We start from the raw sequence: 16017 nt of genomic DNA, 5'->3' as shown, positions 1-16017 counted from the left end.
GAAAAAATTTGTTATTATAATCGGCTGTGCTGCTGCTCCCACGTTCAGTCTGGAAAGACAGACAGATGGTCTGTGTTTATTAATGGAGGATGAATGCAGTTAATTAACGGTGAGCACTTTTTCTTAATTTTTGAAAATTTAGGTTTTTGTAAAATCTTTACTCTTTACACTTGAATACGATTCAAGTCAAACTGAAGTCCCAAGTCATGGTATGCTAATTTTGGAAGTCAGGTCACAAGTCTCTGATCATCTATTCAAGTCAAAATTGAAGTCATAAAATAAATGCGTAGCTTACAAGTCATGTGACTTGATTCAACACCTGGGTCCTACTGTCAATTATATATTTAGACATTAATTTCCTTGGTCAGGTGTTAAGTAAATCTGGAGGAGGGTAGTAACTACTTACATTTACTTTAATACGTTTTGGAAAACAAATGTACTTTTAAGGGTAGTTTTTACTGCATTTATTGAAGAGTAAAGGTGTTAAACAAAATACACCACAGAGACAAACACATAGAGTTCAAGTTGAATTGAGGCTTCTTTTTTTGTTCTCAAGCTTGATTGGTTTAAATGTTTTCTGTTGATGTGGCTTTGTCATTTGGAGGTCAATTAAAACAATAAAGTAAACAGTATACTGTATCTTGCTATTTGAAATAACTTACTCTATTCTCATCTACACATACATAACATAATGCAAGTAATCATTCCATACATTTTATACCAAAAAATATATTAAGTGTTTCTTCCACCTAAAATTGTTATCATGTAATAACTTTATTTATGTTTATTTTATTTTAATCTCATTCTTCGAAAAAAACATGAATTACATTCAAAATCATTAGTTGTGAAACTTTGCATAATTTTTAAATATCAGATGTCATGATTTTGAGTAGTATTTAAGGGTGTAAATCATTTGGACTTAGACAATTTTTATTTTCATTTTGTATATGCAGATTGTATACAAAATGAAATTTAATTTTGTGCAGCTTTCAGGCAGTAGATGAGCAGCAGCTTAGCAGCATCATGTGTCACGCAACGATTTATCCTGATGTACGCCGGTACATTAACAAAGACGATACATTTTGATTTTTATTTAGTTCTGGAAAACCTTGTGAGATTGTTGCTGAGTTTGAATTCGTGGGATGCATCCTCCTAAGGCGACGGCGAGGTCTGTTCGGATGGAAGACTCGTTTTTATGCGACCGACAAGTGCATCGTTCTTCTTGCCCGTTTTGAAGGACAGGTCCTGTGTATCCTATGTAGCCTTGGATATCCCATGATTCATTGCAAGTCCAAGCAAGCCGGCTGCTCAGTGCTAAGAGGAAAAAGGTCCTTGACGCCAAACAGTGGTGAATATTGGGAGTGCAGTTTAATATAATACAAGTATCTAATAGTTCCATCTAAAATGAATGAAAATAGTTGATTTAAATCAGGGGTGTCAAAGGCTACGTTCACACTGCAGGCCTTGATGCTCAATTCGTTTTTTTTTTTTTTTTTGTGAAATCCGATTTTTTGTGTTGCCTTTCACATTTCCAAATATATGCAAATTGTATGTGATCTCCTGTGTGAACTGCAGTCATACAACCTAAGAGTCCCGCGTGAGCAGTAGAGGACGCATTGACGTCACAGGACAGCATGCTCTGTGTTTATGGAAGTAAACATGGATGTTGGTCCCGGAGCGTATCTAGCGATCTTTCCCAACCGTAAAAACACAATCTTTTTAAGATGGTTAAACATAAATACTGCTCTCTGCATCATTGTCTGCCATGGTTGTTGTATTTCTTGCCGCTTCTTGCTGGCAAGACCCAGAATAGTGACCTTTGTCGGGTATTAATGGCGTTCAGGTCAGATGAATGCGACCTGGCCATTCAGACGCAGGTCGCATTTGAAAAGATCAGATTTTCATTTGATTCAGAACCACATAGCCAAGTGGCCTGGTTCACATTGGAAAAAAAAACTGATCTGTGTTGCTCAGACACCCATGAAAAGATCAGATACAGGTCACATGTGGGCCAAAAAGATCAGATACAGGTCACATGTGGGCCAAAAAAATGGGATTTGGGTCACTTCAGGCTGCAGTTTGAACTTAGCCAAAGAAAGGGGCTTTTGGCTGCAGGTTTTCTTTCCAACCAAGCAATAGCCCACCAGACTCCAGTCATCTCATCGAGTCATCATGTTCAGATTGGACTCACTTGATCTCTTATGGAGGTTGATACAAGTAGTAGAATCCTCTCAAATCAAGACAAGATTGATTTGAGAGGATTCTACTTAAATTAAGTGCAATAATCTGCCAATGCAGTGAGGCAATTGCACTTTACAAGACTTCATGGAGTCATGATAGTCTCATAACAAAAAGTATATAAATCTCAAAACAAGATGTAAGATTTGAGTCAGCCCATTCTGTCAATGGACATAATAATATGACTTATTTTGTAAGACACAGCAGAAAGTGATCTGAAATGTAAAACATCTTAAAATTAGGGGGTAAATAATATGATTGCCAAAGAAAATTGTATTTTTTCCTCAAAATAAGATAATGACATATAAACTACTTGAAATAAGAAAATATTTTTTTTTATTTCAATTGAAATCATCTTATTACATTAGTAAATTGTCTTACCTACCAGCTCAAATTGAGGCAGAATACACCCATTTTAAAGAAATTTGACTTATATGTCAATTTCTGTAGTGTATGTTTTAAGTACATGGGCCAGGATCAGTTCTCCAGGGGCGCTGGCCCCTATTGGCCCCTGCCTTAAACCTCCTATGGTTATATAAGATCAGACAATGAAATGGATTTTTACCTATATTTATTTTTTACATTTAGGATCCATTTGGCTGTATTTCAAATATCTATGTCTTTTAATGCAGGGGTCTTCAACCCTTTTAGATGGATGAAGAAATGTTTGCATTTCATCCTTAATAGCCTCCAAGGGCTGGGGAGGTTTGTTAATCACCCATTTATTCAGTATCCTTTTTAACCAAATACTTTTTTTTACTTTTTCTTTACTAGTAAAAATATGACAAAGTGCTGCTACTTTTACTTAAGCACAATGTTTTTACTCTACTGTCCTCTGTGTAGATCTTGGTGCTCAAGAAGCTAAAAAAACAAGCAACGTGGTTGAGATACCACAATGATAAAACAGAAGGGTGAATAACGAGAACATTTTTTTTATTTTCATATGTAATCAAACTCTCTGTTATTTCTTCTATCCCTTTGAATAATGTGCTTCACTGCTGTACCTTTTTGGGAAACACATTTTGTTCCTTTCAGATGTTAATCTTTCTCCCCTTTCTAACAGCCCATGATTTAAATGTACAGTAGTTCATAACCTTGTATCTAGCACTCATTCATCATAATGTTTCTACCTGGAGGGAAACTGTTTAGTATTCAATGTAGAAATTCACCTGAGAGAACCTGATATTTGCCTAGATGTATCCTTCCAGATTGTTTGTATTGTTGTATTGCCAATCCATTACGGTCAAACTCACCCTCAATGGTCTGTGATGCAATAGGTGAGGGTCATGCCTCCTCATTCCTCTTCAGTGAATCAGCCAATCACACAGGGGGATTTTCTTACTGTGACCACAGAGCTAAGCTGGCAGGGGTGATTTATGAAGCCCTTTAAAATTTATGGGAAGTTGTCAAGGTACAAAATGAAGGGGATGCTTCACGGAGATTTTTCCTTACAGAAATGTCATTATTACTTTGCAGCAAAAAGCGGGAGAAGTGTAGGAGAAAAGTGGCTCATGAATAATTAACTCTGAATAAAGAAATAAATGCCTTATTGGACAATTAGCCTCCTCTGGGTACTCCGTCTTCCTTTATGTGGAGCTCTTTTTTTAACAGGCAGATTCATTAGAGAATGAATACATAAAAGTTGCCACTATTGTTATTTTATTAGTATTGTTAATGATTTCTATTCACGAATACAGGTTTTTTAATTTATATTTATAAAAGTATTTAAAATGAATTAGAATATAGAGGTAACAAAATCTTTTATGCCACAGTATTTTAAGTATTAAAAAAAAAAAATTATTGTTTGCTGTCTTCATATGAGTCATCAGAAAGCTTCATAAGATTTAACAACCAAAAAAACAAAATTAAAACGTCTCAATTTTTCCAATCAGGTAGAGTTCAGAACATAGTTGTATATTTTTTAACATGAAATGAAACATATAATAAAAGGTGTTATCACAAAAATGTGATCTATACAATACAATACCTATTAATGATAAAACATACTGACCTTTAAAGAACATAATAATGCGCATGGGAGTTCTAGATATTCAACTGATTTAGTTCAGAAAAAAACAAGGAAATGTGAGTTTGATTAGGAAAAGCATGAAGGTATTTAAAAATTTCATCTGAAAAGAATAGAGGGTCATAAATCAATAACTTTCTATCATTAGTTTTCGGATTTCTGATTGGTTTGATCCATGGACTTTGCTGTTCTATGGATAAATGTAGAGGCTACAGACTAAATCTCATACAGCCTTAACATCTATTTAAACTCATATCTACATTATATGAGTTGCAACAATATTTAATTTCTCTTTGGGATAAATTTTGGGATGATTTTTTTTAATACTTTAGTGTGGATATGTTTCTGTGCGCTGGCATCAACTTTGGTCACAAAAAGGGTGAGAAAGTAAACTGCCTGTGATGGGCAATTTACTTTCACCTCTTGAGATACTGCTTTTTGTTGTTCATAGGCTGTTTCTCAATTCACAAAGCGAGTACGGACTCTTGTCCATTTTTGAGAAGAACACAGTAAAGTATGGACTTGATTAGAACGGGAGCATGCAGCATAAATATGGGTCAATTAGAGCAGAAGCGTACACTTGCTCAGCTCGTCTGGAGCTGCATTTCACATCCTGTTATTAATAGACTCTTGGTGATAATTAATACATTCGTACTTTTTTTTATTTAGTGGGGGAATAACAATAAACACAGTCAGATAAACACAAATCAAATGAACATTTTGTCAAACAAAACAAAAAAATCGCCATGAGAGCCAGCGGTCCTTCACACACGGCTATGCAGAGAGAGGGCTGCTGGGCTGGGATTAGACCTGGTTGCCTTTACCCTTGGAGGTCAGCTGATTGCTGTGGTGATCTCAACTTCGGATTTTTTTTTTTTTTTTAATTATGCTTAAGATCGGTAAATGGGCCATATAGTGACACTTAAAATTATAATGTTGTACTTTATTGAACAAAAGCAACAGAAAAAAGAGCTTTTAACTTAATACTCTGATCTCTGTGAGCACTCCATTGAAAGCTGCTGCTGCTGCAGTGCATGCTGGGACAGCTGTCAATCTCAATAACGGACAAGTTTGTTCTGATGCATGCTGGGTAAAGAGGGAGGGGCGAGAACAACATCCAGGGACTTTGTCTGTTCTCTGTCTGCTGAGGACGTTTCACAAGTACACGAGAACGCACAAGTACACATATTGAGAAACGGTCACGGTTACAGCTAGAAATGTTTGCAAAGCATTTTCAGACTGATTGCTATTCCCTTCAAGAGTTAGTCTAACACCATAACCAAGCCATCCTTGTCATCAACTGACAATTTTATAAACAAGATGGAAACACAAAACACAGTAGCTGCAAACTGATTGTAAATCTCTGTGACTATAAAAGGGAGTTCATTCAATCCTTACTTTACTCTATATAAAGGTGAAACTTTACTCAAAGTTTACTTTCTCAAAATGGTCCAGCGTCAAAGTGATAAAAGTTTACATTAGCACACAGAAAAGGGGTCTAAATGGGAGTAGGAGAGAATCTACAGGCGCATAAAAAGCAAGAGAGCGCAGAAAAAGAGCATTAACTTCTGTTTGTGACATAGTGTGGGCCAAAATGCACAAGAAGAGAAGATTACTTGCGTTTGTTTGAAATGAAATTGCTTGTATTAGTATTTTTTTGTGTTAGTGTGCACTTTTGGCAGAATGTTCACTTTAAATCCAACCCAGAATTAATTTAAAAGGTTTCAGTCAGTTTGTTTATTCCTAAATTCAGCTTATACAAAATTTATATCAGGAATTTCAATTGCAGATTTTTTCCCTTACAAAAAATGCCTAATAATAGATTTACCATAATCAGTTTGAAAACTCTAAATAATACCAGACAAAACACATGTTTAATTATTTAATTCATGTTTTCAAACTAAATACTACCACAGAAAATATGATGTATATGTGAGGAGAGAGAGAGAACATGAAAATAAAGGAGAAAAATACAGCATAGCAATAAAGAATAGGTCCTAGAAATCTGCTTACTCACTTGGAAGAAGCAAGAAGGAAGAAAAAACACATCACAGCAACCCTAACAAAGGAGGGTGTGTCCCATGAACACGCAGTAAATACATGTACATAAACATCAGAAGTAGGCCTACCACATATGAACATTACAAAATGTCTTTCAGAGCTACATGTAGGTATAGTTGCAAGCTCGGAATTAAGCATAGCTGTATATTTTTAAACTACTGGATCCAAATACCTGTGGTTTATACGCATGAGTTTGCTTGGGTGCATAAAGTAAATACGGCTACTTCAGCTGTTAGAAATGCTCAATAGCAGGTTTGAGGTGCCCCAGACCCGCCCAAGAGCCCAGGGCTACAACGGAGAAGAACCAAGCCGAGAAATTTCCAAACACTAATAAGAGTAAAGAGACACAGAGCAGCAGAAACAGGCATGGCAGCAACAAGCCTAGATTTGCAGAAAATAAGCCCTCTAGTGATTTAGAATGTTTCTTCACAATCATTTTGTATGATATGAATTGCTGTCTCCCTTGAAGGACAAGGGAATTATAATATAGAAAAATTGGACATATAAATGATAACATTTAAAGTTAACATACCTGCCAACTCAAGTGTTTATCTTCCTTCTTCCAACAGGAAAAGAAGCCCATCTGCATCCAGGGATCCAAACCAAAAATACGACCAAAGGGAGGGGGGCGACCACCCACAGTATGCACCCACAGACGGCAGTATGCCCAGATCACCGTCAGACTATGGCGATGGGGACCCACGGCGGGTTCCGCAGGGCCCACACATATTCCCAGATGTCAATGCGATGCGAATGGGCTACAGGGACCGTCGGGGTCCTGGCCGTTGGCATTCCCAGGAATATCCACTTGACCAAGAGCTAGATGGACCGCCGAGTGACTTTGACCTCCAGCGTCAGCGTCAGGAGGAGTTTCAAGCGCGGTATCGCAGTGATCCAAACCTGGCACGCTATCCTGTAAAGCCTCAACCTTACGAAGAGCAAATGAGAATGCACGCTGAAGTGGGGCGGCTGAGGCATGAACGTCGCCATAGTGATGTCTCCTTAGCCTACACAGAACAGGATGACCCTGGCCCTATTAGATTGTCTCGTCAGCATCTCACCGAGCGCAGGCCGCCTATGGTAGGACAGCGCTCGTACTCTGTTGATCGGTCTTCCCCAGGACCCATTGGTCCTGGCTTTGGAAGTCACAGAAACTCCAACCGCAGCCCCCCAACGCCACATCGGAGTCCTGTGCTTGGTGATCGATCAGGGGGGCTGCGAAGAGGAGACTTAGGGGATCCTATGATGAGGCAGCAACACCATTTGGACCCCAATTCAGCTGTCCGCAAGACCAAGAGGGAGAAGATGGAGAGTATGCTAAGGAACGACTCTCTTAGCTCAGACCAGTCAGAGTCAGTGAGGCCCCCGCCCCCGAAGCCCCATAAAACCAAAAGGGGGGGAAAGATGAGGCAGGTATCACTGAGCAGCTCAGAGGAGGAGCTGGCCACAACGCCGGAGTACACGAGCTGTGAGGATGTGGAGATTGAGAGTGAGTCAGTCAGTGAAAAAGGTAGGAGCCCGCTCAACATCTCTCCTCTCATCGTATTTATATGTTCATTCATGTTAGAATATGTTATTTGACGTTTTTAATTGTTTTTTTAAACACAGGCTGGAATGCTGTAATAGAATGCTGAAATAGTATTTTAAAACAGAAGTTGTTAAAATAGTTCATCATGTAATTATTGTTGCTGTCTTGTGTCACGATTATTGATGCTGTTTATGACTCCAGTTTCCCCTAGGCTACGATTTCAATGTATGTGTGTTTGGTGTGTCTGAATGTATGTGTGAATTTTTTTGTATGGCTCATTATTTTCAGTTTAGATATGTTAGAATGGTAAATTTTTATCATTCCACCCATTTGGAAGGATCACCAGCTCTTCTAGAGTCAGTAGCTACAAATTTATGTGAAGAAGCAATAAATAAAAAACTAAACCTTTGATTTTAGCACATTTAAAATCTCTGTGAGAACTGAAAGTAATGAGTCTTGTATTTCCGAGTTCCTCTACTGCTGTTTCTATATGTCAACAGAAAAGCTAACAGTTCCTGTGTCTTTAGGGAGGAGGATTCCACATTGTTGAGCTTACTTGATTGTTTGTGATATGTTCTGGTGTGAATGGACACTAATCTGTATCAATCATTATTTGCACGAGGGCTGCAACTATCAACTTTTTTATTATTGAGTGAAGCCATCAATTATCTTTTTGATTTATCTGGTAACATATAAAGACATTTTTATGCAGATTAAAATTCCTTCCAAGAATAATTTTACTAAATGCCTTATTTGAGTAGATGTTCAATTAAGAAGTAAACGATACTTACCGTAATAGGTTTTTTCTTCAAGATAAAACTACGCCACTTGAACAGTTCTGGATCATGCCGTTTTTGTTGGAAAAAGACGGATTTCATCTTAAATTTTTTTATATACATTGTGGCCATGATTACTCTTCTAAATTGCACTGCAAAAATAATCTAGAAATGAGCAAAAATGCCTTAAATTAAGTGTATTTACGATTAATTTGAGTAGGTAAATAAGATGATCTGCCACTGGAATGAGTATTTTTACTCTTAAAGTAAGATATCTAGATAAAAAGCACTTGGAATAAGAAAATGCAATCGTGTTTTGTTATTTTATTTGTGAATCGTCTTGTTTCATTGGCAAAAAGTTTCTTTAACCTTCTCAATTCAAGAACAAATGCATTGTTTTTAAGAAAAAAATACTTATCTAGATTTAGATTTTTTTTTTCTAGTGTGGTTATTCTTTTAGCAAATTAAAATGTTATACTCTTTATTTTCCAGTTAACGATTTGATTACCAAACTAGATAATTTCAATAATTGATTAATCACGATTCATCCGATTAATCCTTTCAGCATTGATCTGTACTTTTATTTTAATAATACTCATTAAGTAAAATTTTCATCAATCCAAATGACATATTTTCAAATAGATCTTATTGTTATAATTAAGGTGCTTTCTACCTCAGTAATGTTATGGGTAATGAGCACAAATGAATAAAAAAGGGGATAAAAACATATTTTCTGCTACATACTAGAACTGTGTGTGACAAAAGAAGGCAAAGGAATTAATTTAGCTGCTGCTTCTCTGTCGTAAGAGAAGCAGCTGAAAGCAAGCGATGCATTATTAATGTGGGAGTTTCTATGTTTACAGGTAGCCAAAATACAGTAGGGTCTTAGGAGGGTGAGAGCTTTTATTTTCTGTCTGTGTCTACAGCTTCCAGTGGCCGGCAAATATCAGAGAAAAAGGAAAGACAAAACTTAGCAGCTGAACTGAAATTCTGTAACCTTCCTAATCAGCTAGACAATAGGTCAACCTCAGAAAGCACATTCATCGGAGCTTATATAGTTAATCTTTTGTTTTCCTAGTATCCTTTAGAGTTACACGAAATCCAAAAAGGGACTGAGTTGTCACGCAAATGTCAGTTTGTAGGTTAAAGCTAAGCAGAACTTCTGAAAGAATACCTTTGTTATTGCTTGAGTTTGTAGAACAAGATAGAATTTAATTTTGAACCCTAAGCCAATTACTGTTTTTGTTGAGTAACAATGACAAGGTACCATAAAAGGTACCTGTCAGGTTCAAAAAGAAACCTTTACCATTTTATATATATGATATTTTTTATTTTACTGTTAAATGTTTAAGAGGGTAGTTTTGTGTTATATTAAAAGTTTAAATCCAGTGTTAACTTTGCTGCAGTAAAATGCATCAGTTATGTTTGCAGGTGAAGGTTCTCAGTCATCCAGGTCATGGTCGGTCCAAAAAAAAAAGAAAATGTTAAACAATCTACTGGACTTTGTTTCCAAGTTTGAAGATGTTTCGCTTCCCATCCAGGAAGCTTTTTCAATTCAAAATGTCAGGAATAGCATTGAGTCAGAGGTTTTATACAGTAGCCCAACAAAGCCTTGCTTTTTTTTTTTTAAACATGCAAATTGAAACAGACGAAGGGGTCCAACCATTTGGAATGGGGGCGGTTACTTCTTTTGTTATCCTGCATTGCCCCATGCCCATCCAAGTGTCTGTAAGGGGGGTTGATAGAGGGGATTGTTGACCTGGCTGAATAGACGAGGTCCTCCGCTCTCCTGTACAGGAGCTCAGACTGTGATTATAGGAATGATAGGATGAAGGATTTAACTCAATTGCTGTATTGTAGATTTTTAAAAGCGGAAATCTCTGTTTAAGGTTAGTTATTCTCTCTTAACATAGATGCCTTTCTTTCTCTCAAACCACCTGTCTTCTTCTTTGTCCAGAATGTGAACATTCTGGTCCTCAAAAGAATGTCCTTTGTCCAAAGGCTGGAGATGTACATCATCAGTTATGTTGGTAATATTTACTTTATGGATCCCTGCCCCCCCTTTTCTTAACAGATTTTTTTAGGTCCTCTAAGATTTGCAGACATTTTTCTCTGTAAATATTGTCTACATCGTACCAAATCAGATTCAGATCTGGTCTTTTTTTTCTCAGCTGTGGGTTTGCTGTAATGGATGAACTTTTTCCGTTTGTCAGATGGCTATTTGACTATTTAACCATGCTCCAGTGGACTTGTGCTTTACTTTGATGCAACTTTACAAAGCTAAGCTCATCAGACAGATTTTTTGTTGAGAAAAGCTCTTTTGGACAAAATATCGCATGCTTCTGGAGCCTTATTCTAGTTGTATTTTCTTGAAGACTAAGTCTAGTTTTTGGATGCATTTGATGAGTTATCCACTCCTGGGAGTATCGGCAGATATATGTTATGTTTTTTTTGTTTCCATTTTTAAATAATGCTCCTCTTCTCATTTTCAAAGAATGGATTTTAATTGTATACAATCTGTGCTCATTTATTTCCTCTTGGACTTGTGTCTTTGCTCTTCTGTATGGTCAAGAGCAGTTTCTGCTTTCCTGCTTTTAAAGAGGTTGTCGCAAAAGTTAATGATCAGTTATTCAAGTGAAACTGTCCTCTGTCCCACTTGGACTGATGCTGCCAGAGCTGTTAAAGACTCAGTTGCAGATGCAGATGAGATACTGGAGCAAAAATCTAAGTCGTTGCAAAATTAGAGAATACGGGTTAACATTTCAAAGGACTCCTTAGACTACCGTAAGTTTCCGAAATAGCTCCATATTGGTCTGTATGTTTCATTCATGTATTCTGAACATATTGCTGATATATTTGACTATTTGGATAGACTCTTAACTGTCCATTAAGTGGTTTAGAGGCTGACGTATTCAGATAATTGATTAATTTTCTGATATGGTGTCGCCCCAGGGCGTCCAAGTGATATTTCATTTCGGGGCCCGCTATTTCTGCCAATTACATGGATTTCTGGAATCGACAGTCAGATGATCCGAAAAATTCACGCATCTACAATCTTCTCACAAACTGATATACATATTTAATTCCGGTTATTCTAACTGACAGCTGATGAAAACCCCAAATTTAGTTTCTCAGAAAACTAGAATATTAAGAAAAAGTTCAATATTGAAGACATCTGGTGCCCCATTTTTATCCTTAATTCACTTCCAACACCTTTAACTGGTCCCTCAGTTTAAGATGTGTATGGAGCTGACTGCTGAGCTGACAGTTGTCCTAAAGATGGCAACTGACACCGTGCACAAAGAGGGCAAGACACAAACGGTCATCTCTAAACGGTCAGCTCTTTGTCCAAGCACAGTAATAGAGAGGGAAGGAAAGGATGTGGTAAAAGTCATGGGGAAAACCCAACAGTGGAGATGATTGGGAAACCGATCCTTTCAAAATGGTCAAAGGTTCACAGAGAGTGGAGTGCCACTGAAGTCAGTGCTTCAAGGGTAACCATGCACTGATGAATGATAATAGATATAAATAATTGAAGTTGATCTCACATTGGAGAAATTTACCTCTGAATTTTGCCCATCGCCTCAGGGAGCAGTGGGCTGCCATCGTGGGGCACCCGGGGAGGAATTGGGGTTAAGGGTCTTGCTCAGAAAAACAGAGTGGCAGTCTGTGGGAGACATAGACTGGACGGCTGCTGGGTGGTCCAACATTATTTTCTCTAATTAAAGTGAATTTTGCATTTCCTTTAGAATATAGGGTTCCAGAGTCTGGAGGAAGCGAGGAGACACAGTGTAATGTTTCCACAGTCAGTGATGGTTTGAGGCGGCATGTTATCTGCTAGTGTTGGTCCATTGTCAACCCAGCCGTCTACCAGGAAGTTATTGACCACTTCACCTCACTTAGAGGGGAGTGATGGCCTAGTGGTTAGGGCTTAGGGCTTGGAATCCTGAGGTTGTTCGTTTGAGCCCTACTCGTACAGACTGCCAGTCTGGGTGAATACATACTCCACACCACAGCCATGGTGAACAGGTGCTGCACTGAATGGCTCCTAAACAAATGGAGAAGTCTCTCTAAAGTCTGTAAAAGTAGGAGGGACATAGAGGGGAGACAGGAAGTGGAAACAGGTGTTGACATGGAAACAGGTGTTGAGATGGAAACAGGTGTTGTAATGGTGAGTGGTGGCCTAGTGGTTAGGGCATAGAGCTTGGAATCCATAGGTTCTGAGTTCAAGCTTCAGTCCTACAAACTGCCACTCTGGGTCTCTGAGTAAAACCCTTAACCCCATTTTTGCTCCCCATGATGGCAGCCCACTGCTCCAAAATTTTGAGAGGATGGGTTAAATGCAGAGGTAAATTTCTCCAGTGGTGAGATCAATAAAGCTTCCTTATTATTGTTATACTTCATGCTTCCTGCTGCTGACCAGCTTTATAGAGATACAGATTTCATTTTCCAGAAAGACTTTGTACGTAGCACCAAAGCTACCAGTACCTGGTTTAAGAACCAGATTCTTACTTAACCAGCAAACTAACCTGACCTTAACACCATGGGAAATCAATGAGGTATTGTGAAGAGGAAGATATATTACATCAGAGCTAGCAATATAGAAGAACTTAAGGAATGGTTGACTCCATGCCACTCCGCATCGCTGCAGTAATCCATACAAAACAAGCACCAACTAAGTAATCAGTGCTGTATATTTTCACTTTTTATGTTCATTTTTTCAGTTGGCCAACATCTGTAGAAATGTATTACAGTATTGGTTTTAAGTAATATTCTAATTTGCTTGGATACAGAATCTGTTTTTTTTTATTAGTTGTCAATTTAATAATCTGAATAAAAAAATAAATACTTGAATATAACTGTCTTTATGTAATAAATAAATAAATATAATATGTAATTTTTATTTTTTTATTGGAATTGTTTAAATTATCATTATCATTATACTCAAACTATAATACCATTTTCCAGTGTTGCGAAAAGTATAAAAAAATTACTAGTATGATATTTACACTGACTGTCTTGGATTTTATAATTTTTATAATACATTGTAATCTACAAAGCGTGGCATCTTTAAATAATCAATATAATGTCTCAAAAATCAAGCAAATACTTAAATGTTGTGAAAGTTTAACCAGATAAATTTAAAGTGAAATCATTAGTCTTTAATAAGTGTAAATATATGTAACAGCATGCAATATCATGATAAAATGTATATTAAGAAATGAAAACTTTTCATATTAATCATTGCGTGTGTGTCAGCATGATCATAAATAAAAAACATCTTGGGCCTCTTTGTTACTCTGGAGCCCTAAGCAGACCTTTAGTTTGCTATTCATCGGGTTGGCTCGGTTTAGCAACATGGGTTACATATAAAACAAAATGCTTTGAGATAAGTAATAAGGGAAATAAGTAATAAGTGGAAATGTGTCCCTTTATGGTCATGTTTTCAGTGTGTATTGATATATGTGCAACATGAACACAAGCTGGTAAAGGCGCAGCAGTTAAACAGGTCAGAGCCAAGCAGGATGTAAGCCTGTAGGTTCTCCTGTACTGTTGGGGGGGGTCCTTAAGGAAGGATGAGGAAATGAGAACAGTTAACGTCGGGTCTAAGAAGAGAATGTAGCTGGAGGAGAAAGGATGTGTCTGCTGTTATAGGACTGCCTCATGTGTTTGAGCAGAGGAGATGGATTTAATGCAATGGTCCTCTCTCCTTTCCCTCTGTATTGATTCCTCTGACATGCAGCCTCATAATAGTGCCTAACACACAGAAAACAGAGAATAGCGAGCTAACTGCAGCCGACAGATAGACACTGTGTAACAACAACCTAAACTACTGTGCCGTTAATGGCTTTTGCGATTAGTGTTTTACACCTCTGTAAGTCTGTTGGTTTGTCTCCAACAAAAGTCTTTTTGATTTCGACTTTTTACCTAAAAGAGTCAATTTACAGAGTTAATGTGAAATACAAAAAAAACAAAGGAAAACAAAAGTCAGAAGAGGTTTGCTGTATCACCTATTGTTACTATGTTTAAACATACACACCGTTTCACCCTTGCCTCTTTTTTGCCCTCACACTTCGAATTGTTGTAAAAACAGCATCAATAATTAATGATCCAATTAATAGTTTACACTAGTTTTTATTGAGCTGTCAGAATGATGGAAAGCCTGGAGTCGGTGAACTCCAGCCATCGCCTGCGCTCTGCCTTCCACCTGAATCAGCACTTTGAGGGAGCCTCGGAGCCGGGGCGAAACAGCAGGGCTGGGCATGCAGTGCTGATGCGCATAATTTATGGCTTTGATGAGTTTCCTGCTCTCTGAAAAACCACACTGTGCGTTGGTGGGGATCGATGCCCCACTGTGGTGTGGCACTGTTAATAAAGCTTCTGGGAAGGAATGGTGTTTGTAAATGCTGGATGCAAAGTGAGGGGTTGAGTTGGGGAGAAGCATGCCCACGCAGACACGCACAGAAGCAGACAGGCAGGCTCTGATGCAGACGGGCAGGCTCATTGATTGAGGGAACAGAGACAAGACGTTGAACCAGGATTTCAGCAGGACTTTAAACTGGTCTCCTCCTATGGCCAGGCTTACGGGAATAAAACTGAGCTTCTCCGTGATCCAAGCCAAAACCCTGAGGGCTCCGCAGAGAAGGACCGGGACACCATCAGAAGACAAGACTGACAGGAAAACCCTCTCAATCCACTGGCCAACAGGACACGAACCTTGGAACTACAGCGAAAACGACCAAACAAAACACACAACGCAAAACAATGATATGGCCTTGATAGCTGGGCTGGACTGAATATAAAGCAGAACCTACTGGTGGATGAGATCAGAGATGATTAGGAACTGGGCAAAACTACGCAGGTGAATGAAATTAGTAATTAAGGCCAGCTATCAGAGCAGATCATGACAACTAGTAGATATACACATATTATAAATGTAAAAGTTGTGTTCAGCTATAAATGAAAGCCAAAAGCCATAAAGCATGTTGCTGCTGCTTTCAGAACACATTGATAGCTGTATTGAAACATTTATTAATGCTAACTTCATTTCACTAACTTTTAACACTTTGCTACACTTTGATAATGTCACTAGCTGCAACTAGGAACAAAACTCTACTGCTTTAAGAGGCGGGATTTCCTGAAAAACAGCTAATCACAGGCAACATATTTTCTTAGATTGGTTTGTTTGTTAAAGGGACAAATGTTGACACGAGTGCTGAGAAACATGTCCATATGCGAGTAGGAGAGAATCTACAGGAGCAAAAGAAAGCAAGAGAACGCAGAGAATGAGCATGGACTAGTTCACTACCATGTACTAGTGACATATTAGGGGCCTTTGGGATAGAATCTGTACGCATAAATCAAACTCAAACCGTACATGGAGAGTA

The 16017-nt window shown here is 38.0% G+C and overlaps 1 protein-coding gene across 35 annotated transcripts in view; it reads left to right on the top strand.

Annotated features, from left to right (window-relative positions):
* rims2a (regulating synaptic membrane exocytosis 2a) overlaps positions 1–16017 on the top strand; it is a 192865-nt gene that overhangs the window by 62805 nt on the left and 114043 nt on the right. For all 35 annotated transcript variants that reach the window (XM_038275109.1, XM_038275108.1, XM_038275114.1 and 32 more), the window contains one exon: positions 6895–7835. In XM_038275109.1, coding sequence (XP_038131037.1) covers positions 6895–7835 — 941 coding nt within the window. The remainder of the gene's footprint in view (positions 1–6894; positions 7836–16017) is intronic.

The sequence above is a fragment of the Cyprinodon tularosa genome, unplaced genomic scaffold (assembly GCF_016077235.1).
Source record: "Cyprinodon tularosa strain WSP-4 unplaced genomic scaffold, ASM1607723v1 ctg941, whole genome shotgun sequence".
Classification (NCBI taxonomy): domain Eukaryota; kingdom Metazoa; phylum Chordata; class Actinopteri; order Cyprinodontiformes; family Cyprinodontidae; genus Cyprinodon; species Cyprinodon tularosa.
The sequence above is the reverse complement of the archived record's forward strand: the minus strand, read 5'-3'. Positions and strand labels throughout refer to the sequence as shown.